This window comes from Podarcis filfolensis, assembly GCF_964270895.1.
Source record: "Podarcis filfolensis genome assembly, chromosome: 16".
NCBI classification, from domain to species: Eukaryota; Metazoa; Chordata; class Lepidosauria; order Squamata; family Lacertidae; genus Podarcis; species Podarcis filfolensis.
In genome coordinates this window covers 40161914-40188498 of record NC_139620.1, presented here as the reverse complement: position 1 = coordinate 40188498, position 26585 = coordinate 40161914, and the positions used below count along the sequence as shown (strand labels likewise).

General features: G+C 49.1%; 2 protein-coding genes across 3 annotated transcripts in view; both read left to right on the top strand.

Annotated features, from left to right (window-relative positions):
• Positions 1-26585, top strand: part of RSRC2 (arginine and serine rich coiled-coil 2) — a 220960-nt gene that overhangs the window by 34742 nt on the left and 159633 nt on the right. The gene's annotated exons all lie outside the window — the stretch shown is intronic.
• ZNRF3 (zinc and ring finger 3) overlaps positions 10738-26585 on the top strand; it is a 72457-nt gene continuing 56609 nt past the window's right edge. Inside the window, exon 1 of one of the 2 annotated variants that reach the window (XM_083589946.1) lies at positions 10738-11204. In XM_083589946.1, coding sequence (XP_083446072.1) covers positions 10959-11204 — 246 coding nt within the window. In that variant the 5' untranslated portion in view covers positions 10738-10958. The remainder of the gene's footprint in view (positions 11205-26585) is intronic. The other variant, XM_083589947.1, reaches the window with a different exon arrangement.

Here is a 26585-nt window from a genome sequence, read left to right as displayed (position 1 = left end):
ACAGGAACAGAAGCAGCCTTAATTACAGTAATTAAGAAATAAAGAATTCAGAACTTAGACATAAAAGGTCTAGGAGCAAGAGGATGCACTGAATATTAACTGGGGAGGAGGTGAAACCCAGAAATAGATTTCTTAGAGATAAATAAAACTGCAGGACCCCTCCAGTATATTAATCAGAAATATTATGAATTTGATACTGAACGATATGATTGGCTTACAAATGGAAACAAAAATGTAAAGGACATGCTATTTCCCCCTTTAAAAACAAAACAAAACAGGAGACTGTATGAACCAAGAAAAAAAACCTAACTGGAATTGTAACAATTGTTTGGAAACCTGTATACAGTACTGAGAAATAATCAGACCAAACACCAATAAATACACATCTAGGCAGGACAGGAGTGCAACAACTAGATGAGGATCAAGTAGCTCACTTAACCCAACCAATCACAATCCGCAAAATAAACCGAGTCATTAAAAATGTAAAGCCAGGCAAATCCCCTGGACAAGATGGATGCGTAGGTGGATTTTAAAAGTTTTAAAGAAGAATTGATTCCTTTCTTGTGCCTGTTATTTAATGACATTAAATCTTGAGTGCTTATTCCAGAACTGTGGCAAGATACAAGAGTCATAGCTATACCCAAACCAAGCCAGGAGAAAGAATAGACTCATATAGACTGATACTTTTAATATAGATGCATATTTTTTACAAGTGTAACAGCCAGAAGGCTGAAAAAGAGTGAGGAAACCACCCAGTGAGCCTCAGATGAAGGGCAGTATAGATTTAATTTATGATGATGATGATGATGATGATGATGATGATGATGATGGAAAAGACCTACAGGTGACCCAGTAAGATTCTGTGAGATGCAACCTAAGCCATGGGACCCTTATTAAGAGCATGTATAAACTGAACCACAGAGTATAGTACGTTTCTCTGCAGACGAAATGGCCCTTACAACAACCATTGCAGAGGTCTAGATTAGTTTAGGTATAATGAGCTGTGCTAACATTTATGGAGCTTTATCTGATCTCCAAATTAATTTTCAAAAACTGGAAATGCTCTGTCTAAATATACCACACACACCACAACACCAAATGCAACAAACTACTTCTGGACTTATACTCGTCAATTAAATACCTGAATGTCACAATTCCTAAAACTTGGACATGACATCTTAAAATTAATTCTTATTCACTTCTATTAAAAGTAAATAAATAAAAAGCTTTTTCAACAAAATAAGCTTAAGCTATATTACCTAGGTAAAATTGCAGTAATTGAAATGGTTGGTATTCCTGAGCGGTTACTTTTATAGCAAGTAATTCTAATTGCAACAGCTGAACCAAAACTGAAAAACTGACAGATACTAATCCATAAATTTATTAATGAGGGAAACCAAGAATCAGAAATTCAGCATTTTATAAAGTAGTCACATGAGCCCTGGGTGTTCCAGATGTGCTCTGCTAGAACAATGTCTCTCATATAAAATGTCTTTTTGCACTTATTGAAGATGAATATCCTAAAATCTGGTTGAGTGTGGAATATCCTGAAAATTGGGAACAAATAAAAATCAAAAGCATTGCACTCCTAATTCATACAATGGAAAAAATTGAACACACTAGACAACCTATTTTTAATAGAAATTTTAAAATTTGGAAGGAATTGTTGATAAAATTAGTCCCACCAACATCACCACTCATTCTGTTCCTGTATCACCACATATTTTACTGTGAGGGTCCATTACAACAATTAAATTCATAGGGCAAAGTAGGACTCAAAACACGTACAAGGTTTATTTAGAAACAACTTAACCCTTAACTGCTGCACAGATTTAAGACAAAATCACTATGGTGTCCTTCAGCTAGCTCCAGGTACGCCAGAAGCAACACTCCCATTCACTCTTAGAGGTAAAAACATAGGCTACATTGGCACTAACACTTTTTGAAACGAAGTTCTAACATCTGACATATATGAATTTCCATATTTTTTCGTGTATAGGACAAATCCAATTGTCTGGATTTTCATTTCAATTTTAGGGTTCTGGTGACTCTAAAATATTGTTTTCTTAATTTTGGATTCCAAAAAAATAGGAGTCATCATATGCATTGGGGTGGGGTCTTATACATGGAAACATGCAGTACTAAGGAAAAGTACTAAAGGTTCTACTGATAGCCTGAAGTAGCTATGGGAACAAGATGTTGCTACCAGTATTGATCAGGATAAATGGGAAGGCATTCGACTCGATGTCCACTCGATTAAAAAAAAGCCTTTCAGGTAATAAACAGATGCTACGTGTCTTCCCATACCCTAAGCAAAATAACCAAAATAACCATGTAGCTGAAGTAGCTTTCAATTTCTTAATTCTGTTTCATAGAATCGTAGAGTTGGAAGGGACCTTGAGGGTCATCTAGTCCAACCTCTGAAATAAATAAACTTTGTTTTTTATTTAAAGCAAGGACTCAGTTGCTATTGGCTCTTCCTCTTTGGGGTTGCAAAGCTAGTTGTCTCAGCCACCTACTTGTCTCAGTCGGGCTCCTGTAGCCTTGCAAGCTCCATGACAGACTGCTGTGCCACAGGTGACGTTGCTCTTAACATGACTCAGCTGAAGCCACAAAGTTGGCAATCTCATGTGTCTTTCTGTTTCAGGATCCACTCCATCAATATAGGATTGGACTTTGCCAATTTATTTGTTTCTTGTTTGTAATGTGGTTTTTATTCATTTGCATCTTTAAACTGTTTAACATGGTTGCATTGAGATATAGCTTTGTTTACACAGAGCATATGGCATACAACAATCACATAAAAACAAAAAACAACACGCAGATAAACGTTTCTGAATATATTAACAAAACTGAGTCAGTGTATATACAAAATTATTAGTTATTACAGATATGAAATAATGTATTGCTTAGATTGGAGACCATAACTATAAGGTATTTTGTATCAATATCAATTATAATTTATAGGAATTTATAGGAAGTGGGGGAGGGCTGAAAGGGAAAAAATTAAAATTTGTACTTCATGCATGCCAGTACTTTGGTTACTGTTCTACCGTATGCCTCAATATTTGTGTAATCAATAATGTGACACCAGATTGCATTAAAATTGTCATTTTTCTTTTGGCTTCTTACTAGTTTTAATGGTTTTGTGTTAGTTTTTCCAATAATGCTGTTTACCAAATTGCATTATATCATTGGTCCATAGTTAATAATAGTTGTTCTTGCAGTAACTGATAGATGTGTTATGAGTTATTTGTTTCTAATTGCAACATAACATGAGTATATTAGTAGCACCAGTCCTGTGGTCACGGAGACTATCTGCCTTGTAATCAAAGATATTTTTGTAAATACATTTTTCCAGAATGTTTCTATTTTTTGATATTCCCACCACATGTGCCATTATGTCCCTAGTGGGACACCATCTCCAACACATGGGAGATCAGTTCGGTTTTATATAGGTTAGGTGTCTTAAGTGTTAACCCTGCACAATTCTAATGGCCTGTTCTCTGTTGTTGCTAAAATGGATTTGTATGGTGCTTTGCCAATTTCTTTGCTGCTGGTAGGTGGTTAATGGGGACCCCTTTCCCACACTTCCTATCAGGGAATTTGATAGCCTCCAGAGCAATGACCTCTCCTTTCTCTGCTCACTTGGGTTCCATAGGACGGAGAGGAACAAGTCCAGGGGTGGATTTAGGGGCAAGCCAAGTATGGCATAACCTAAGGCAGTGTGTCAGATGCTGTTGTGGTTGCTCAAGAGTAGAATCATAGAATCATAGAGTTGGAAGAGACCACAAGGGCCATCGAGTCCAACCCCCTGCCAAGCAGGAAACACCATCAGAGCACTCCTGACATATGGTTGTCAAGCCTCTGCTTAAAGACCTCCAAAGGAGACTCCACCACACTCCTTGGCAGCAAATTCCACTCCGACCTGTCTTTTACAGGCTTTATTTTTAGTGCAAACTATTTACAGTGAAGAGCGTCATAAGTTCATGTCTGGCTCAGTTGCTAGCAGAATCCGGGAGTGGTCTGTTCTTGTACCTCCCCCAACATAAAAATTTCGTCACCCCAGCCTTTTCCGCCCCTCCTTGCACCTCAAACTGCTGCGCATGACGGGCAATGGCAGGAGTGTGCTTCCCTCCTCTCCGGCTTGCTCAGGCGCGGTGTTAAGGCTCTTTCTAGCATCCTCTGGTCCCTGCACCTCTTCTCCACTGGAGGTGGGGCTTTCCTCTTCTCCGGAAGAGGAACTGCTTTGCAAGATTTTCAGAGGCTCCCGGTAACACAACTCTCCCTGTCTCCCGCCTCTGAGCTGATGGCAGTTCCCTGACTGAGTGGTTCTCAACCTTTTTCATCTGGACCACACTTTCAGAATAAAAATTTGCTCGCAAAACGCCAAGTTGCTTATTGATAAGAAATAGATTGGAAAACACAACTACGATTGTCCTCAGTATTACTTGATGCTCTTACTCTCATTTTGAAAATATATCTATCCATATTCTGCAATAAAATACTATACTACACTGAAATGTTTCTGATGGTCCTTGAATCTTCCCACACTTGCCAGCCTCTTCTGCCACACCAGTGTGCTGCCCCACACCCTTTGAGAACCACGGACCTAGGGCCTTACATCACGAGGACCCACTAAATATATTGGATGTTACTAAGACTTATTATAATTGAATAATAGAATCATAGAATCATAGAGTTGGAAGAGACCACAAGGGCCATCGAGTCCAACCCCCTGCCAAGCAGGAAACACCATCAGAGCACTCCTGACATATGGTTGTCAAGCCTCTGCTTAAAGTTCTCCAAAGAAGGAGACTCCACCACACTCCTTGGCAGCAAATTCCACTGTCAAACAGCTCTTACTGTCAGGAAGTTCTTCCTAATGTTTAGGTGAAATCTTCTTTCTTGTAGTTTGGATCCATTGCTCCGTGTCTGCTTCTCTGGAGCAGCAGAAAACAACCTTTCTCCCTCCTCTATGTGACATCCTTTTATATATTTGAACATGGCTATCATATCACCCCTTAACCTCCTCTTCTCCAGGCTAAACATGCCCAGCTCCCTTAGCCGTTCCTCATAAGGCATCGTTTCCAGGCCTTTGACCATATTGGTTGCCCTCCTCTGGACATGTTCCAGTTTGTCAGAGTCCTTCTTGAACTGTGGTGCCCAGAACTGGACACAGTACTCCAGGTGAGGTCTGACCAGAGCAGAATACAGTGGCACTATTACTTCCCTTGATCTAGATGCTATACTCCTATTGATGCAGCCCAGAATTGCATTGGCTTTTTTAGCTGCCGCGTCACACTGTTGGCTCATGTCAAGTTTGTGGTCCACCAAGACTCCTAGATCCTTTTCACATGTACTGCTCTCAAGCCAGGTGTCACCCATCTTGTATTTGTGCCTCTCATTTTTTTTGCCCAAGTGCAATACTTTACATTTCTCCCTGTTAAAATTCATCTTGTTTGTTTTGGCCCAGTTCTCTAATCTGTCAAGGTCATTTTGAAGTGTGATCCTGTCCTCTGGGGTGTTAGCCACCCCTCCCAGTTTGGTGTCATCTGCAATTTTGATCAGGATGCCCTTGAGTTCATCAACCAAGTCGTTGATAAAGATGTTGAATAAGACCGGGCCCAAGACAGAACCCTGTGGCACCCCACTAGTCACTCTTCTCCAGGATGAAGAGGAACCATTGAAGAGCACCCTTTGGGTTCGGTCAGTCAGCCAGTTACAAATCCACTGAGTGGTAGCATAGTCAAGACCGCATTTTACCAGCTTCTTTACAAGAATATCATGGGGCACCTTGTCAAATGCCTTGCTGAAATCAAGGTAGGCTACATCCACTGCGTTCCCTTCATCTACCAGGGTTGTAATTCTGTAAAAAAATGAGATCAGGTTAGTCTGACATGACTTCTTTTTCAGAAATCCATGCTATTGGTGATCACAACATTCCTTTCTAGGTGCTCACAGACTGTTTGCTTAATGATCTGCTCCAGAATCTTCCCTGGTATTGATGTCAGACTGACTGGGCGGTAATTATTTGGGTCCTCTCTTTCCCCCTTTTTGAAAATAGGGACAACATTTGCCCTCCTCCAGTCTGCCGGGACTTCGCCTGTTCTCCAGGAATTCTCAAAGATGACTGCCAGTGGTTCTGAGATCACATCTGCCAGTTCTTTTAATACTCTTGGATGCAGTTCATCTGGCCCTGGAGACTTGAATACATCTAAACTAGCCAAGTATTCTTGTACTATCTCCTTAGTTATTCTGGGCTGTGTTTCCTCTGCTGAATCATTTGCTCCAAATTCTTCAGGTCGGGCATTGTTTTCTTTATTGGAGAAGACTGAGGCAAAGAAGGCATTGAGGAGTTCAGCCCTTTCTGTGTCCCCTGTTTGCATTTCACCATCTTCTCCTCTGAGTGACCCCACTGTTTCTTTGTTCTTCCTTTTGCTACGAACATACCCATCTAGCAAGCCTGAGTTCATTCTGTGCTTTAGCTTTTCTGACTTTGTGTCTACATGTGCTGGCTATTTGTTTGAATTCCTCTTTGGTGGTTTCCCCCCTTTTCCATTTTTTGTACACATCCTTTTTTAATCTTAACTCAGTTAAAATTCTTTAGATAGCCACCCTGGCTTCTTTAGGCACCTTCCATGTTTCCGTCTCATTGGTATTGTCTGAAGTTGTGCTTTTACTATCTCCCTCTTAACAAACTCCCAGCCATCATGAACTCCCTTTCCTTTTAGTATTACTGTCCATGGGATCTCACCCAGCACTTCCCTAAGTTTTATGAAGTCGGCTTTCTTAAAGTCAAGAAATTGAGTCCTAGTATGCTTGGCTGCTCCTTTCCGCTGTATAGTAAACTTCAGAAGAGCATGATCACTCGCGCCTAATGATCCTTCCACTTCTACCCCACTAACCAGGTCATCAACATTGGTTAGGACCAGATCTAAAATGGCTGTTCCTCTTGTTGCTTCTCCCACTTTCTGGACAATGAAGGCTTTACCTTAAATAACGAAGGCCTTTACCTTAAATAACTGAAAAGGCTTTACCTTAAATAATGTTTCATATGAAATCCACCACCCAGATTCCAACCTTGACCCATCAAGTTCCCTTCCAGGGCTGTGGGACTACTTGCATCACCCACAAGTTGCCAACCCTTCCTCAGACCTATATAGATGTGTGTACCATAGTGGGAATTACAAACAACCAGAGATAAGGGCTGGAAACTTATTTATTTCAGGAGCGGCGCAAAACTGAAAACTAGCCCATTTAGCCCCACTCCCACTGCCTTGGCTCTGTCCTCTCCCACCTTCATCTTCCTCTCAGACCCTTTCCATGCCTCTAAATCAGGCATAGGCAAACTCAGCCCTCCAGATGTTTTGAGACTACAGTTCCCATCATCCCTGACCACTGGTCCTGTTAGCTAGGGATGATGGGAGTTGTAGTCCCAAAACATCTGGAGGGCCGTTTGCCTATGCCTGCTCTAAATACAACTCAGGGCATGCAGCTCACCCACCGCAATACCACAGGAACCTATTTATCTAATCTGAAGACCATTTTAAAGACTACATTTAACATATCACTGGCCAAGCAACTCCATTTAGCTTTCACTATGAAGAAAATTTTTGAAAGTGGGTGTCAGAAGGGAAAAACAAAGCAGCAGCTCAAAGGCCAGCTCAAACTTATGTAACAAAACTTGGCAGCTTCTTCATGACAGCTAAGCCTGGTCCACAGCCCCCACTCCACCTGCTGGGGTGGTTTATAGATAGGAATCAGAACGCGACTAGTCCACATGAGACTGTCTTAAGAGCCTGAAACCACAGAAGGAAACAGACACGGCAAGCAAGCCCCTTGCTCAGGGGGAGGGGGAGAGACTTAGGGGGGAATGTCACCCTGGACCCAGAAAGGCCCCTCCATGTGTCAACATTTGAGCATCTGTGAGGGGCAGGGGCTCCTGCCTATGAACCCCAAGCTGACCCACCCAAAGTCAGGGATCCTCCTGCAAGTGGGTCTTCTTGAGACAGTGGGCCGGAAAATGCCTTGAGAAACATGGGCGTAGCCTGGATTTTTGTTGGGGGGTGCAGAACCTCAGTTAAGTATTTGATTTTTATTGATTTGGGGGGCAGCTGCCCCCTTGACTGCGCCCATGTTGTGAAGGGCCAGCTTCCAGCTATTCTGTGGCATTTGCAGTGGGAGTCCCATCCATTTGTGGCCAGGGATGGCACACCCGAGTTGGGCCATTTCAGAACAAGGGTTCAAATCTCCACTCTGAGGCATAAAGCTCACTGGGTGACCTTGAGCCAGTCCGTCTCTCAATCTAACTTACTTCATGGAAAAACAGGGAAAGCGATAACCACGCCTGCTACTGAGCTCCTTGGAGGAACAAAGGTGGGATAGGACTTCCTGCTTCTTAATCCCATGCCATTTGGCTAGGAGTTACCTTGAATGGCATTTAAATTAAAATGCTTGCAACAAGTGAGAATTTGGCAGGTCTTCTGGGGCCTGAGGCAGAGGACACAGAGCCACCTGGCCAAAGCCCCTTCCTTGATGGACCGCAGTGGGGGAAAGGGGGCAGGCACATTCCGGAAGAACAAGGCTGGGGGTCCTTCTTTTTTTTAAAAAAATATTTTATTAAGGGTTTTCTTGTTTTACAGTGTAAGTGTAATGCCTCGTATTTTTTTCTTCCATGTAACATTTTTACAAATCCGTTTCATTTGATGAGGCATTAGGGAGAGAAGAAAAAAGAAAGAAAAAAAGAAAGGGGGGTGGAGGGAGGGGAGATGGATGGGGGTGGGGTCGGGTAGCGGTCTTTCTATTATGCTTAATGTATGTAGAGTTTGGTGTCAGCGTGCTTGTGTTGTTCACTTGTGTTCCTTTGGTGGTGAGAGAGGTTGGGGGTGGCCCAGGGTGTGAGGCTGGGGGTCCTTCTCACCTTCCAAAAATGAGCAAACATGATTAAAATAGTGCTCTCCATCAGCCTTTGGAGAGCAAAGGACAACAGCATTTTAAATAGGCCTGTGAGTTTGGCTTTTGCTGCCCTAAGAGAACGGCTGAACTTATCCTTCTTGATGGTTCTTCATGTTAGGTTTTTCCATTTTGTACCTCAAGGGCCTTTTCAAAGGCTACATGGGAAGATATAAGCAGCATAATACCTACATAAAAAGCAAGAGTGAGGCAGCCACAGCAGGAACAGTCAGCTGCGCCAACAGGAAGTTCCTTCCAGCCCAGAGGAAGAAAGGAAAACGGCCAGTCTAGGCCCCTTTTGGGGGAACTCTGTGGTGCTTTGGGCTGAGAAAGTGCCCAAGGGAGGTTGCTGCATGGAGACCCTCCTGGGGGAAGCCATATCCATCCACAGGCCAGGCAGGCTGGCTCTTTCTATTTCCCCTCGGGTGGCTGGAGAGGTGGAGGTCTCTTCTCGCAGGTAATAATAATAATAATATTTATTATTATTATTTATACCCCGCCCTCCCCAGCCAAGGCCGGGCTCAGGGCGGCTAACAAGCAATAATAAAAACAAGTTGAATGAATACAACTTAAAAAAACAAAATTTAAATACAACATTAAAATAATGGAACATTAAAATATTAAAATGTAGCCTCATCGCAGGAGGAGAAAGGAAAAGAAAAAAGAAAGAGAGGGAGGGAATCAAACTGACTCCAAGCCAAAGGCCAGGCGGAACAACTCTGTCTTACAGGCCCTGCGGAAAGAAATCGGATCCTGCAGGGCCTTGGTCTCAGGAGACAGAGCGTTCCACCAGGCCGGAGCCAGAGTTGAAAAGGCCCTGGCTCTGGTTGAAGCTAATCTAACTTCCTTAGGGCCCGGGACCACTAGGGTGTTGCTATTTATGGACCTTGAGGCTCTCTGTGGGGCAGACCGGGAGAGGCGGTCCCGCAGGTACGAGGGTCCTAGGCCGTGAAGGTACACCTTCTTAGGCACCTGCCCACCCTCATCTCTCCACTTCCTTGGCTGAAGACCAGCCAGGTAAAGGGGCGGGATCTGCAGTGGCCACCTGGGCCACACTGAAGCCCCTGGGTGCCCCCCCCCCCCGGCCATGGGGGAATTAGGCCGGGGTGAAGTCTGGAGGAACCTCTTCTCCCAAGCTGGAAGCGCTGCAGATGCTGCCTTCTGACCCGAGATGCCTCCTCCTCGAGGGGCCAAGCAGCCACCCCCGGCGAGCTCGGTCCCCAGGTGGGAGCGCTGGAGGGGTCAGGGCTTAGCACTGGCCTCCCCCTGGCGCCCCCTTGCGGGCCTGGCGACGCTCCCGGGGGCGTCAAGGGGGCAGCTGCCCCCCAACGCCCCACAAATCCTGGCTACGCCCAGGGACGGTCCCCGGGCTCCTCGCGAGGCCGCCTTCCCCGACGCTTCAGGAAAAGGCAGGCGAGCAAGGGACGCTCGAGGCCCGCCCGCCCGCCCGAGACCCTTCCCCGCAGCAGCCCCGGGAGCCGCCTCGCCGGCCTGGGGCTCCGGGCGCGGAGCCGGGCGCGCTTGGAGGCGCTCTGGCCCCCGCGCGGCCGGGAGGCGGCTCGCTCTCTCTGAAGCAGCCGGCCCAGGCCGCAGCCGCGGCGGGGAGGGCTGCGCTGGCGAGCAGCGAGGCGGGCCGGAGGCGGAGATAACCCCGCGGTCCCCGTCACGTGGAGCGGATGAAAGGGAAGCGGCTCGGCAGGGCGGAGAAGGAGAGCGAGGCGGAGGGAGAGAGGGAGAGGGAAGGAAGGAGGAGGCAGCCGCCGAGAGAGAGACGCGAGGCGAGGGAGCCGCAGGACGGGAGGCCAGCCGAGCCCGGCCACGAGCAGCAGGCGCCGCCGCCGCCGCGCTTTGGGGTCGGAGCCGCCGGCGCAGGCAGGCGGGCGGGCCGGGCCAGCCGCAGCGGGAGCGATGCGTGGCCTCCACCGGGCGCCGCCTCCGCCGCCGCCGCCGCCGCCTCCTGCGCTGCTGCTGCCCGTGGTCGGCGCGGTGGGCCAGGCGGCGCGATGAGGCTTCTCGCGGGGCCGGCGCTTCCCTTCTCCCCGCCGGGGCTGCTGCTGCTTCTGCTGGCGCTGCTGGCGGCGGCCGCGACGAGGATGGCGGCGGCGGCGCTGGCCAAGGAGACGGCCTTCGTGGAGGTGGTGCTCTTCGAGTCCAGCCCCGGCGGCGACTACACCACCTACACCACGGGGCTGCAGGGCCGCTTCTCCCGCGCCGGGGCCACGCTCAGCGCCGAGGGCGAGATCGTGCAGGTGAGCCCGCGGCCGGCCGCGGAAAGGGGGCTCCGGGCAGGCCGCGCTGGGCGAGAGGCGGCCCTCCCTCGGCCTTCCCGCGCGGGGAGGGGCCTCTGAGCATCTGCAGAGTGCCTGGTCCTGGCGGGCGCGGGACTTGGGAAGGGTGCAGAGGGCTGCCGGCGGGGCTCCTTGGCCAGCCCTCCGGGGCTCCGGCCCCCCTGGTCGCCCCGCGACGGAGAAGCGGCGGGCGCCGCCGAGGGGGCGGCAGGCGACGGCTTGGCCGGGAGGGCTTGGGCAGGTGCTGCAGGTTCCTGGCGGTCGGCTGCTGCGCCCCGTCGCCTTGGCCTGCGAGCCGAGGGGGCTGCGCGGGACGCCTTGCGGGTGGCGGGGGGTACTTGCTAAGTTGGGGGGGGCATCCCAAACCCGCCTCGGAGCAGGGCGAAGAGGAAGGGGCTTTGCTGGGTGGACGGAGGCGCCCCAAGCAAGGTGGCTTTGGCTCTCAGCCTGAATCCCATAAGCATGCAGCGCCTGCGTGTTTTAATGAAAAATGCCTCATTCCTCCCGTTAGTTTCTAAACATGCTTTAGTCCTAACCTGCTAAACAGAGAGGCTTTGTCTCCCAAATCGAAGTGCCCGGCAAGAATTTTTTTGTCCAGGATGCCCTCCCCAAGCCAGTGCCCGCCAGATGTTTTGGACTTTAGCTCCCATCAGCCTCTGTTGGAGGTTGTAGTCCAAACATGTAGAAGGCTGTTTTACTCAAAAGCGCAACAGCAGCTCAGGTGTCAAAAGCGTACATGTTTCTAACTTTGCGGTTAATGAAGTCCAGCCAGTAGTGGCCCTGTTTTGGAGAGGGGGGAACCTGCCCCCCCCCCCGGAATCTGGCGAGCCTGCAGAGAAGGAGTCTGTCTCATCCCGTCCTCTGCAAGCTGCTGGTGCTGTAGTGAATGCTGCCAAGGGCCTTGTCAAGCAGCTACATAGGACTGAAAGTGTTGTGAGAAACTCGCATCTCTCTTAGCAGCTCTTGAAGGAATTGTGGGCACCTGCTCAGACGCGTCACGCATGTTGGACCTCTGCTGAAGTTCCCTTAGACATAGGAGGCCCTTGTTCAGCCATGTATTCCGGCAAGGAAAAGGCAGGGGAAGCATCCATCTCCCAGGGCTGGGTCCCAAACTGGCTTTTGTTGTACTAAGGCAGGCATCCCCAAACTCGGCCCTCCAGCTGTTTTGGAGCTACAGTTCCCATCATCCCTGACCACTGGTCCTGTTAGCTAGGGATGAACAGACTTGTAGTGCCAAAACATCTTGAGGGCCTGTACTAAGGGCCCCTCCAGACACTGTTTTATGGTGGGTGTATCTTGCAATGTGTTACTGATGTTAGTGGTGGGTTTATTCTGCTTTCTTAGTTGCTCTGTACTGCTCTGCAGTAATGAAAACCTCCACAGAACAACATGAAGCAGTATTTAGAATTATAAAGCCACCTCAAAGGTTACCCTGTTGATGAAAAAACACACGACTCTTGTCTCTCTGCTTCAAACCCTAACAAATGAGTTTTTTTGAATTTAGGCTCCCCTGTGGGTTTTCATTTGCATCTTAACTCTTTCTTCCTTTCCTCAGTTTAAGTGTCCCACTCACAGAAGCTGCTGCTATTACTTCTGGGCAGGCCGCTTGGGCACAACAGATGCTATATCTGTCATTTCCCCACACCCCCTTGATAGGATTGAGAGTTTCTGAGGGTTGGGAGTGTAGATTGGGGAAAGTTCCTGATCTTGACGTTCAATACAGCTGTGTGAGGATGCATTAGCTGATCTTCATTGAAGTGTAAAAACGGATCAGTACATAACTATGGGCATCATTAAAGCAAAGCCTTGTTCTTAACCACTCAGTGTGCAATCCAGTGCATCTGAACTCTGAAGTCAGTCCCATTCAGTTACATTCTAGTTTGAGTGTCCATGTCTAAATAATTCTAGCCAGCTGTGTTGAAGGAGCACAATAAAGGTAAAGGGACCCCTGACCATTAGGTCCAGTCGTGACCGACTCTGGGGTTGCGGCGCTCATCTCGCTTTATTGGCTGAGGGAGCCGGCGTACAGCTGGTCATGTGGCCAGCATGACTAAGCCGCTTCTGGCGAACCAGAGCAGCGCACGGAAACGCCGTTTACCTTCCCGCTGGAGCGGTACCTATTTATCTACTTGCACTTTGATGTGCTTTCGAACTGCTAGGTGGGCAGGAGCAGGGACCAAGCAACGGGAGCTCACCCCGCCGTGGGGATTCGAACCGCTGACCTTCTGATCGGCAAGTCCAAGGCTCTGGTTTAACCCACAGGGCCACCCGCGTCCCTGCCACATTATTGGGGTCTGAATAGGCTATAGCACAAGAAAAGTGGGACAAAAATAAACCAGAACATTTGCAGCAGAGTGGCTGCCTTGAACCTTTTATAGGTGCAGCCAGCTTTGAAAGTGGGGCAGCATATGACTGTCCCAATAGCACAGATAATCATGAATGTGCAATAAAAAGCAATGGAGGAGGGTTGTCTTCCAGGTGGGCCCAAAATGTCATCTTCTCTTCTCACTGCTGAAGCTTGAGTGAGATGAGTGCAGCTGCCTGCCTGAGGTGTCTTACTCACTCCTCCTGTATGTGTCAAAGGAAACCCTTGACTCTTCCTGGCAGGCAGGCAGGCAGGCAGGCAAGTGGCGAGGAAATGATGCTGGGCAGCACGGCTGTGCAAGTGACAAGGAGGCTGGGTGTGGCCCCTGGTTTTGGCAGCTCTTTGGGCTGCATGGAGCGTCTGCTTCCCCCACGGTGTACACTTCTTCCAGTTTTGAGGCTAGGTTCTTGGCGGGGAAGCCTTGGCCATCTGTGAGGGGGGCGGGAGTTCACCTGCTCAGCCTGAATTGCAGCCTGTGGCGTGGTGTGTGAAGCACCTTAGGAGTCCTGCCACAGAGCATGTTGCCTGTGCAAGTGGCAGAGTGCAGAATTGCTGCTCTGGGGGGATGTCTGTGCTTCTTGGGTCAGACCAATTACTTCCAGGGTTTGTCATTGGTGTGCCTCAGATGTGGGTTGTGCATCTCTGAAGAGGAGGATAAACCATGGCGGCGAAACCTTTAAGCTTCTTGCAACTCCCAGGTTGATACTTTTGTTTTAGGAATCTGTTTTCAAGCAATTATTTAGAAATGTTGGTGCAACCTCCTTCAGTGCTGCCTTAGTTTGCCATTTGCAAGTCTTGATCACAGGCTGCTATGGCAGTGTATGAGGATTGTTGCCTGTTGGATGACAGCTGGGGAGCCTCTGATGTGGAAAACTCTGTGCCCTGTTTTTCTGCACACTGATGGTTGGTCCTGCAAAGTCCGGCATAGCACCTCTATGCTCAGTAGCCCTTGAGCAGGAATTTTCCTGTTCCGCTGGGAATCCTGCAGCTTAAGTTTGGTTTACAAGAGCAGTTAAGTGTGAGTGAGGTCTACCAGTATTGACATAAGCATGGTGAAAAAGATGCTCCTGAAGAGCTAGATCCTCTCTTGGGTGCAGAGTTGGGCATTCTGCCACAGTGTGGCTTTGTCAAAGGTGATGCCTTACTCAGAGGCCAGTGCTGGAAAACAGGGGCTCAGCTGCAGAGTGCTGCCTATGTTTCTAGTCCTGCAGCAGACGTTGGGGCTGGCTGGACTTGATGCTTTGTTTTGGAGAGAGGGAACCAACTGACTGGCCTACCTGGTTGAGTGGCCTACCTGCGGATGTCTGTGGCTTTGCATGCCAGGATGCCTGTACACTCCAGGTCTTTCTGTCTCGCTTTTAACTGGAAAAAGGAAGTGATACTTTGATGTTGGCACTGTTGGTGCTGCATTTCTGATGATCAGCAAATCTACGAGTTGCTCCTCTTGGGACCAGCCATGGCTTGGTCTAGGGGTGGCCCTTACAGCCAGAACAGCAGAGGAAGAAAGCATAAGGGGGAGATTCTTTACCAGCCTCCTGGTTCATTGAACTGGACTTATAAACTCCCAAAGCTGGCCCATTGCTTTTTTCATCCAGTCCCTCCGCCACCATCAGGCAAAAAGAGGAGAGCTGCAGTGTGGGAAGAAGAGGGTGTGATAAATGGTTGAAGAGGATGAGCTGGTTTGACCACCTGGCCTCCTGAATTGCATTTACGGTACCAGTCTGACCTCAGCACTTGCCTTTTTGGTTTATCCAGGTTGAAAGGAATAGGCACCTGCGAACTGAACTCTCTCTTCATTTTCATCCTTCTGGACCGTCTTGAGGGGTTGGGAGCTGGGGGTACTGTCATACAGTGGTTCCGCTCCTTCCTCCTGGGCCGTGTTCAGAAAGTGGTGGTGGGGGATGAGTGTTCAGACCCCTGGGCTCTCACTTGTGGGGTGCCTCAGGGTTCTGTCCTCTCCCCCATGCTTTTCAACATTTACATGCAGCCGCTGGGAGAGATCATCAGGGGGTTTGGGCTGGGTGTTCATCAGTATGCAGATGACACCCAGCTCTACCTCTCTTTTAAATCAGAACCAGTGAAGGCGGTGAAGGTCCTGTGTGAGTGTCTGGAGGCGGTTGGAGGATGGATGGCGGCTAACAGATTGAGGTTGAATCCTGACAAGACAGAAGTACTGTTTTGGGGGGACAGGAGGCGGGCAGGTGTGGAGGATTCCCTGGTCCTGAATGGGGTAACTGTGCCCCTGAAGGACCAGGTGCGTGGCCCGGGAGTCATTTTGGACTCACAACTGTCCATGGAGGCACAGGTCAAATCTGTGTCCAGGGCAGCTGTTTACCAGCTCCATCTGGTACGTAGGCTGAGACCCTATCTGCCTGCGGACTGTCTTGCCAGAGTGGTGCATGCTCTGGTTATCGCCTGCTTGGACTACTGCAATGCGCTGTACGTGGGGCTACCTTTGAAGGTGACTCGGAAACTACAACTAATCCAGAATGCGGCAGCTAGACTGGTGACTGGGAGCAGCCGCCGAGACCATATAACACCGGTCTTGAAAGACCTACATTGGCTCCCAGTACGTTTCCGAGCACAATTCAAAGTGTTGGTGCTGACCTTTAAAGCCCTAAACGGCCTTGGTCCAGTATACCTGAAGGAGCTTCTCCACCCCCATTGTTCTGCCCGGAAGCTGAGGTCCAGCGCTGAGGGCCTTCTGGCGGTTCCCTCATTGCGAGAAGCAAAGCTACAGGGAACCAGGCAGAGGGCCTTCTCGGTAGTGGCGCCCGCCCTGTGGAACGCCCTTCCAGCAGATGTCAAAGCGATAAACAACTACCTGACATTCAGAAGACATCTTAAGGCAGCCCTGTTCAGGGAAGTTTTTAACGTGTGATATTTTACTGTATTTTTGGTTTCTATGGAAGCCGCCCAGAGTGGCTGGGGAGGCCCAGCCAGATGGGCGGGGTATAAATAATAAATTATGATGATGATGATGATGATGTGGCGGCTCTTGAGGTCTGGTGGTGTAAGATTCTCGGTCTCTGCTTTGCAGTGACATCCATCCCTTGTGTCTCCAGATGCCCCTTCCCAGGACAGCCGTGGCTTCCTGCTTTGATAGGGGGTCCTGCAGCGCTGCAGCTACGTGGCTGAGAGGCCATACGGCTGCTGTGGCTGCTTCACATTCTGACTTGGAAGGGGCCTGCTGGAGCCTGGAAAATTGCTAGTGCCTCCTCCTCTGCGAAGCCCTGAGGCTGCCTTGAAAGAGTTAAGTTTCTAATAACTTGCGTATAAGCTATTTAATATCCTTATTAAAACTCATCTGCTGGTGGTGAAATTCTTTTTCCACTTTCCTTTTTTCCTTTTGGTGAATGCAGCTTCTTGGGGCGCTGATCCTCTCTCTGCCTCAGATCAGAGGCTCGCATGTTGCAGCCGGCAGTGCTAGAGGCTAGTTCCTATCTGTGTGACAGCATTTTTAATTTAACAGGACCGGCTTTGATCTTGCATATTTATAGGCAGCTTCAGATCACTCCAGCTTGCACTTCTTTATACTGAAACTGAAGTTCTTCCTTTCATCTTGTATCCTTTGTGGACGTGCTGTTTATTTTGGGCACTGTGGAAAATGGGAGGGGGGGGAGGAATAAAATGAGGCAAGAGGCCTCTTGGGAGCTGCAGCCCCCTCCCCTCCCTGCCTGCAAGTGGAACTGTAGTCCTGTGTGAACACCATGTTGCTGGTTAGCCTGATCTGAGTTGTACCAACTTCAGTGCTTGAAGCTGGTCCAACATTTTGCTGGCCACTCCCCAAGTCAGAACGACTCAGGGTGAACACGAAGCAAGGCGGGGGGTGGAGCGGGTGGGAGGAGGGCTAAGGGTGTTTGTGTGAGGGGAGTTGGATGCCTGGACGTTGGGGGAATCCCAGGGAGGGCCAGCCCTAGCAGCACCACAGGAGAAATGCTGATGGCGCTGGAAACTGCCCCAGCTGAGGTGTGCCCCAGCTAAAGGAGAGGGAGGGTGAGAGACATGCCCCCTCCATATGAGTCTCTCTTTAGAAAAGGTATCTAAGAAGTTTAATCAAACTAAACTAATTGCCAAGTCTAGAAAGAAAGGCAAGTAAAGGGGAGAGACAGGATTGTTGTTGTTGTTGTTGTTTAGTCATTTAGTTGTGTCCGACTCTTCGTGACCCCCTGGACCAGAGCAGGCCAGGCACTCCTGTCTTCCACTGCCTCCCGCAGTTTGGTCAAACTCATGCTGGTAGCTTCCAGAACACTGTCCCACCATCTCATCCTCCGTCGTCCCCTTCTCCTTGTGCCCTCCATCTTTCCCAACATCAGGGTCTTTTCCAGGGAGTCTTCTCTTCTCATGAGGTGGCCAAAGTATTGGAGTCTCAGCCTCACGATCTGTCCTTCTAGTGAGCACTCAGGGCTGATTTCCTGAAGAATGGATAAGTTTGATCTTCTTGCAGTCCATGGGACTCTCAAGAGTCTCCTCCAGCACCATAATTTAAAAGCATCAGTTCTTCGGTCATCAGCCTTCTTTATGGTCCAGCTCTCACTTCCATACATCACTACTGGGGAAAACATAGCTTGAACTATACGGACCTTTGTCGGCAAGGTGATGTCTCTGCTTTTTAAGATGCTGTCTAGGTTTGTCATTGCTTTTCTCCCAAGAAGCAGGCGTCTAGTGTTCAAAACTCCCTTTGTTCTAGGTGCATTTTGTGACAGGGAATTTCATTAGCGCAAGTAGTTTCTGAGCTCTGGGAGCAGTACTGCACCTAAGATTTCAGATTAAAACTGCAAAGTGGAAGGAAAGGAGGACCTTTTTCTGCTTCTCCACTTCCAGCTACTCTCTGCAGACTGGAGAAGAAATCCTCTTTGGAATATTAGGGGGCGGGCAGGGGAAAGACTAGACCAGGGGTCACCATACTTTTTCAGCAGGGGGCCGGTCCACTGTCCCTCAAACCTTGTGGGGGGCCGGACTATATTTTGGGTGGGCAGAAATGAACAAATTCCTATGCCACACAAATAACCCAGAGATGCATTTTAAATAAAAGGACACATTCTATTCAAGTAAAAACATGCTGATTCCTGGACCGTCCGTGGGCCGGATTTAGAAGGTAATTGGGCTGGATCCAGCCCCCAGGCCTTAGTTTGCCTACCCATGGACTAGACCATGTGAAAAATGAACGTAATATTTTAGCTGCAATTCATTCATTTTCAACTTTGAATTCTTGTTATAAAAAGCCATTCCATTGTTGCACCCATAACCTAGTTTAAGGTGCATTTAGCTCTTAACTTTCCTATCTCAGTTTCTAACACTCCTTCCTGTGTAGCACCACAAAGTGATTTCACACACAATAAAACAATTGCATAAATATATATATATATTTTAAAAAAACAGTTAGATATATAAAAAACAGTTAGAACCATTTCAATACCAATAGCAGGTGGGATAGAAATCTCCACTTGGAAGGTTTCAACAGGCACCAATCAGGCGATGGAGATGGTGTCTGCCTGATTTGTAATGGGAGGGAATTCCAAAGCATGGGTGCCACCACACTAGGGGCCCCGTGATGCTGTACAGCAGAAGGGATCTTCTGAGGAGATGGTCTCTGCAGGAATTCCTTGGCATGAGACCATCCTTCACTGTATTGTAGGACTTTCCCCACCAGTACTCTAGCACCTTCAACTTAGCTCAGCAGCTAATTGGCAGCCAGTACAATTCTTTCAGTTGACCAGCTGCATTTTGCACTAGACCACAGAGTGCATTGCTGTAATTCAACCTGCAGGTCACCAGTGCATAGACAACTGTGTTTAATTAGGTTTTCCCAGTCTAGAAATGACCCTATCCATCTTGCCACCTGAAGCTGGTCCTAGCCACTGAGTGAGGTCACCTGTGTCTCTTATGATGGGCATGCACAGACTGTGGATCTCCTCTTTCAGGGGGTGTATGACTCCAAACAAAGCAGGCAATTGACCCATCATCTAGACTCTGGAACCTGCAGCACCTCTGAATATTGCAGGATTCAGAGCTGGCTTCTTCGCCTTCATTAAGTCCAGGCACTGTGGGATTTTCTTCTGCAAAATGTGGCACTGGCACCTACTTAGAGAGAATTAGCTTTATCTTCCATGAATTTGTTTATCAGTGTTTTACTAGCCATGATGGCTGTATCCTATCTCCGGCATATCAAAGGCGGTGTGGCTCTCAATACTTGTTGCTGGAAGAGGGTGCTGTTGTGATCAGGCTCTGTTTGTAGGATTCTCAGAGGTATTTGTTTGGCCACTGGAGAGCAGGAAGTTGGACCAGGTGAATGTTTAGCCTTGTCCAGCAGCCAGGCTCTCATGGAGGCATTGGCAGTCCTGATGCTGGGCTGGGGTGGTGGTGGTACATAGCCCTCCTTACCTGCAAAAGGTGATCTCCCTTTCCTCAGCCAGCTGCTGCTGCTGCTGCTGCTCCAGCTTCAGGAGGGGCAATTTCCCCTTTTACTTTATTTTATTTACAGTTTTTTCCACTCTTCAGTCAGCAGGTTCTCAGAGCAACCCATGTTTGACTAATTTACAATACACTGAAACTCTTTCAGGCTGATAGATGTAAAAGTCCTGGGCAAATAAAAAGATCTTGACCACCAGGTCCCAACAGAAAACTGGTGTAGCATGAGAGGAGCTTCACAGGGGACAGAGCCCAAAGATTGGTGGGCCCCTTCTCCAGTTCCTGTCTGCCCTGCTTCTGATCTGAGAGAGACTTGGGAAAGGCCTTGGAGGCTGATCTTGATGCTCAGGGAAGTAGAGAAGGTCATTCTATAAGGGCACAAGTGTGTTCTACTGGTGAAGTGGAAAATAATTGTAATTCTAAGAAATTAGAAGGTAGCAGTGAAAGAGAGAGGACCTTCCCCAGAGGTGAAGCACGGGAGATAGAAAAGTGAGCTTTTGCATTAGCAAGTCTGTCCAGATTAGTCCTCCACACCAGGTAAGACAGTTGTGCTAAACTCACCTGTAATGGGTTCACAATTCACCTTGTAATTCAGCAGCCTTGATGTGCTCTGAAACAGCACTTGGCAAGTAAGAGGAAGGGCCATGATGAGGAAAACTCAGGACAGCTTGGCTTGGCAGGAATGTTACCTGGATCCTCCATAATGTGTGAGCAAGTTGTGTCAGTAACAGGGGCGGGGACGGAGGGCTATTGTGGCAGGCTCATTTTGAGTTCTTGTGGAATAACCATGGTATGGGCAGCCAAGAATAAACACTGCAGTTAAAAACAGAGCATATCGCACATAACCACTTTTAATTTCCTGCTTTCCCTGACATTTGAAGCCAAATGCCACTTCTGGAACAGCCAGGCTGTGTCTGAGCAGAGAGCGCTTCGAAATGCGTGTAACAGGGAGTTGCATTGAGGCTACTGAGAATTGCATGGAGAGTGAGGCCAGAGTGTCTGGTTGTGGAGGGAGTGGGCAGGAGGACCAGGGACCAGGAAAAGGCATTGGGGCTGGGTGGGTGGGGGCGGTATTAGGTTAGCGTGTGGAATGTTATAGCAGAACATTAAGCCACAGCTGTGTATGGAAATCAGGCACAACACGAATAGCCTGTGGACAACTCAAGGACATGGAAATTCCCTTGCCTTGCCTTTGCAGAAAAGGTGGCAGAGAGGCAGACAATGCTCTTCCCACCGTAGGTGTGCTGTGTTGTGGTCTTGGGTGGTTCAGCGGCCACCACTCCATATCACCCACTTGTTCCATTCTTGTTCCGATGATGGTACAGTGGGACCTGGTCATGCAACGGTGGCAGATGCAGGCGTTGGGGACTGTCCTTGAATACTGCAGATGCCTTACTGAGAGCTTTGTGGGTGACTCCCCCCTTCTTTCTCTCTCTCTATCCCCACAACTCTCTCTGTTCCCTAAGGGCATTGAAGATGCCTTTCAGGACTCTGCAAGTGGTCTTGTCGAGGCTTCTGAGAGCTGCTTTCGGTCCTAATCCAAATCGGAGTGCCTGAACCTGAGTCAAGGGTTTGTGATGCTAAGGAAATATTTGCTCTCCTCCTAACTGGCTGCTGGTGACTTATGAGTGGGCACACTTCTAGTAAACAGATCCTTGGCTCCCAGTTTAGCCAGCATTGGGTTGCGCTGCCTGGGAAGCTGAAGCATCCTTTATAGTAGAGTTTCATTACTGCTCTGATGATACAATTTGGAATTTGATCATTGTAAGTTGACTCCCAGAAGAAATGAGCCCTGCAGCAGCAGCAGCAGCAGCAGCAGTCTTGGCTGCCAGTTGCAGAGTCTTGGATATGTGTCAGATGTCTCCTAAAAAGACAGACCCCTGGCCCAGATTGATGGGTGTTGTGCTGAGAGATGCCCCTTATCCTGAGCCAAGGAGGGGAAGGACAGGGGTGGTCAGGGCATTCCCTTTCCTACTGACACTTTCTCTGCTGCAAGACAGAGAAGGGCAGCTACTGAGGACAGATCAAGCATGTCCTGACAGGCAGGTGAGCCTCCAAAAGCCACAGAGTTCAAGATCCCTGGTCCTGGGTAGGAATGCAGCACTTGCACACATCATTTTCTCTCTGGGGGAGTGCAACAGGCTTCTGCTCTCCTCAGCTGCCCACCTCCTCCTTTCTTCTGGGAGCTTTCACACATGACCCATTTTTTGTCTAAGTTGTGGGGGGAAAGAACAAGTTGGGCAGCTGTGGGTGAAGGTCGTGTACAACTCCATTTGAAGCCATGTGCGGAAGTTGATTCCTAAGATGTGTACTCACAAATATGTGATATGGTGCCTGTATTCCCCTCCCCTTACACCCTACACCAATTAAGCTGTGTGTGTGAAGCCATCCTAATCAGAGAAGGCTAGGGAGACCCTCTTGCTATGCCATGATGCCACCTCCTTGAAGAACCCAGAGCTCTATGACCATCCTCCCCTTTTTGTATGCCACTAAGGTGCACCCAGGAGAAATTCTGTGAGCAGTGTCAGTGCTCTGGGGCACTGCCCTAGGCACACTGGTTGAGGGTGGTGAGGGCTGGAGGGGCAGCTGCCTTCTGTGTGGGTTGCCTCACCTAGATGTTGCACTGACAGTCTGAGGACTAAAAGAAGCAGGACTCTGATCCTCTTTGGAAAGAAAGGTGTAGAAGAAAGCACATGTGTAGTTGAAAGAGGGGCCCTTGCAAAACGGGGGTGGGCTGTTCCAGGGCTGCCACCAGTACCTGTGCAGGAGCAGGAAAGAATGCAAGAAGAGAAGACAATTGGCATGTACTGGCTGTGCCTGGCCCTCCTGCTTTGGAGGAGGCTGATAATACTGGGTGCTATTTGGAACAGCCAGTCCCTGCTAAGCTGGCCCCCGTGCATGCGAAGTACAGAGCATGTGATTCCGGGTAATAGGGAGGGAGTTGTTATGTATTTGTTGCATTAGTATTCTGCAACTTTCTGCTTGATGTCTCCTTCCCTGCCCTTGGGTTGTGTGAACAGGCTCCTCTTATATCCGTGGACTTGGGAGCACACTGTTAACTCCCAGGAGGCTTCTGTGTCTTTGGAATGCGAGCCCCTTCCTCTGGGTGGGGTCCTGGAGGTGTCTGCCTCTTGACTTGGCCTCAGACATTTCCCTTTCCCCAGAGACTCCACACCTGCTTTTGGTGTACTGTGATGAAAGCATCTCTTGAAGCCACGTCTGCCACTCGGATAAACAGATCATGGCTGATTAAGTGCACACATTGTTTAAACCAATCAACTTAATCTGCTCTGCATATGAGTTAAAGCACTAGTTCTGAATTAAAGCACAACATTTCTTGGTTTGGAAATGATTCTTGGGGCACCATCCTAGCAGAGGCTGCTAGCCACCAGCAGGGATAGTTTTGCTGCCTAGTGGATTAAAAAATGGTTTTAATTGATTGGCTTGATTAATGAACTACTGAAAACCCTTTGTCTTATTTGATTGCACAATTACTTCTGAGGCTGCGTACGGGATTAGACTGATGTGGCCTGGAAGCTGAAGGCACTGGCGGCAGGCTCAGTTGGCCTCTTTCTCCTGGGTGGTGAATGAGAGAGGGTGCCCTCTGTGTTGCAGGGGACCTGCAGTCCAGCAGCACAAGAAGAGGCCACAGGCCTCCCTGCCCTGGCGGATTCTGAGGGAATCAAGGAGAACCAGAAAGAGCAAGGCTGAAGGGTCACGAGGAGAGGAGCAGCAGGCTCCAGCAGAGCAGGTGGAGGGAGGGGGACGTGGCTGGAGGCCACCAGAGGGTGGCTGTTGAGGCAGCTGTCACCACTTCAGAAAAATGGTTAGCCGCCTTGAGCTCCTTGGAGAAAAAGGTGGGATATAAACACAGTGTACAAATTAATAAAAACTAAGCATCCCTCTCCTCCTCCTCTCTGCATGTCCCTTTCCTCCTACCAGGTAAGGTGTTGAAAGAGGTTAAGTTGTTCCTTTCTTCTTCCCCATCTGCCAAGGCCCCAGTGACTAAAGCAAGACTTCCTTCTGAGTAAACTTCTTGCAATTCTATGCTGTCCATAAACAGGCTGGTAACTTATGCAACCTTGTTGGCAATGTTGTGGCAGGAGCCCCCCCAGCCCCGCCTCCAACAAACCATTTTTCTGAAGAGGTGATAGCTGCCCCCTTGGCTCATTAAATCCCCACAACATCCCCATCAGATGGGTTTGACTGAGGCTGTGACTGAACCATGGTCACCCAGTGAACTTCATAGGGCCTTCTGGGGATTTGAACCCTGATCTCCTCCATATCCTAGACTGACCCTTGAGCCACGACACCACACTGGCTCTCCAGTGGTTAGCCCAGCCTTTGTTCTTGAAATGTCCACTTTTTGACCACAGCTAGCGGGATCTCCCTCTGCACTGCTGCTGCTGCTGCTGTGCTGCTGCCTTCCTTTTCCTTTTGGGTTCTTGCTTCTCCCAGGCTCCCTTTGTTCTGGACGGAAGAGTGATTGTCATTTTCTGCTGCCGGCTCCTTTTGGAGGGCAGCTCTTGCATCTGCAGGTGTACCTTGCTCATCTGCCTCCCCTCCTGCCTTGCCTTCTCCCCCTTGACCCCTCCAATCAAGGGGCCGTTGGTCCTTGTGCATGGCAGGTGCTGCTTTTGTTTTGCCCTGGGGGGAGGCCATGACCACCCCTGTGGCTGCGTTGCTGAGTGGGAGAGAAGCCTTGGCAGCTAGCCCCGATTCTGGTCACCCGGATCTATCTATTCCTCTCATCCACATGGAGCTCTCTGTCACATGTGGAGGCCAGGCAAACATTTAAATGCAAAGCTGTCTTATAGTTCCTATCCCTTCCCAACACTTCCCTCAGTCAAGGCAGCCATAGCTCTAGAGAGCCCATTTCCCCAGCTGCACCTTGGCACATCTTTGCTAAGACACAAAGATAAATACTCCTGGCCTGGCAGTGCCCCTTTGGGCTGAGGGAGCCAAATCCTGCCTTTTCCTTCTCTCCATTCTGAGGAAGAATTGGATTAGCTAAGAGGTGACCGCAAGCCCCCCTTGAAACAGCCTGGAGAGAGGGAAATGGGTGACTCACCTGTTGGAAGGAAGGGCTGGGGGGCTCCTTTGCAGGGCAGCAGCTGAGAAAGTGCAGGGCCTTCTGCATGCAGCCCCTTCCATGGGAGCTGTCTGGGGTGGTAGGGCCGGTGTAAGCCTTCCTTTCCACTTTTTGAGAGGGCTGGATTAGTGACACCAGAGTGGATCTGAGGGGCATTTTCCATTGAAGTGGCAAATTGCTAAGGTCCTTTGAACCTCCAGCCTGTGAGGAAGCTATTTATAGCTGCCTACTGGCATTGCTAGAGGAACGGAGGACTCTGCCTTAGTCACTGAGCTGGCTTTCTGAAGCACAACATGGAGCTGTCTGGAGGTCTGGTGGTGGTGCTGGGCAGTCCTGGCTGCCTTGCTTTCCCCCAATTTGTCAGCCACATCAAAGATGGCTCCCCGCTCCTCCCCCAGCTGCCCTCCCTCTTCTTGTTGCTGGTTGGCTCTCAGTGATAGTGGAAGATGCTAGCTGCTAAAGAGTTAATTTCCTGCGCTTTGCAAGCAGCTGGCCAGTTTACACTCCTTGCTGGGCTGCACAAAAATACTTCTCCTTTGAAGTCTTGGGAGCGAGCAGCGGCTGAGGGGAAAACCTGGACTGGGAGCTGACTTGACTTGGGCTGGGTGCAGCAGTTCTACTGGTTGGCTCTTCTCTCTTGCCAGAACTGGATGTAGGATATGAGCTGGGACTTTCAAAGGGGCAGGTTGGGGCTGTTCTCGTTTCCCTTCATAAGTGAGCATCTCCACTGAAGGAAAACAAACTAGTGACTGCCAATTCAATGTCTCCAGGTGCTTCTGAGCCGTCTCTCATAGGAGGATGCAGGTTACAAGGCCTTGCAAGAAGGGTCCGTGATCCATTTTCTCCTGGTGGGTGATAGATCTGGAGGGTTTTCTGATGACTGGAAAGTTTCCAGCTGAATCTGCCATGTGTAGCAAAAACTTGAGTGAGTGCAAAATAAGTGGTTGGTCTTCCCCATTTGTGCCTCCCAGGGTTCTCACCACAGCAGTAGAGCAAGCTTTAGGGTAGAGAAGCGGTTGCTATAGGAATTTAAGTTCTCCCTCTGTCCAGGCTTCTTTTCAGTTGGGTGTCTGTACCTGGCATTGGGCACACAGGGCAGAGTAGGGGTTCTGCTGATGTATTGCCCACCTCACTGCCTAGCAGCTTCCCTGCTTGAGCTGATAAAGATGGGGCTGAGCTGTTGCCAGTGTTATAAACTTAGATATATAAGCTAATCGCTGAATGGCACCTTAAACTTAGGTTACGGTCACCATAACAGACTGTCTACAGTGGTACCTCGGGTTAAGAACTTAATTCGTTCTGGAGGTCCGTTCTTAACCTGAAACTGTTCTTAACCTGAGGTACCACTTTAGCTAATGGGGCCTCCCACTGCCGCCATGCCAGTGCCGTACGATTTCTGTTCTCATCCTGAAGCAAGGTACTATTTCTGGGTTAGCGGAGTCTGTAAGTTGAAGCGTCTGTAACCCGAGGTACC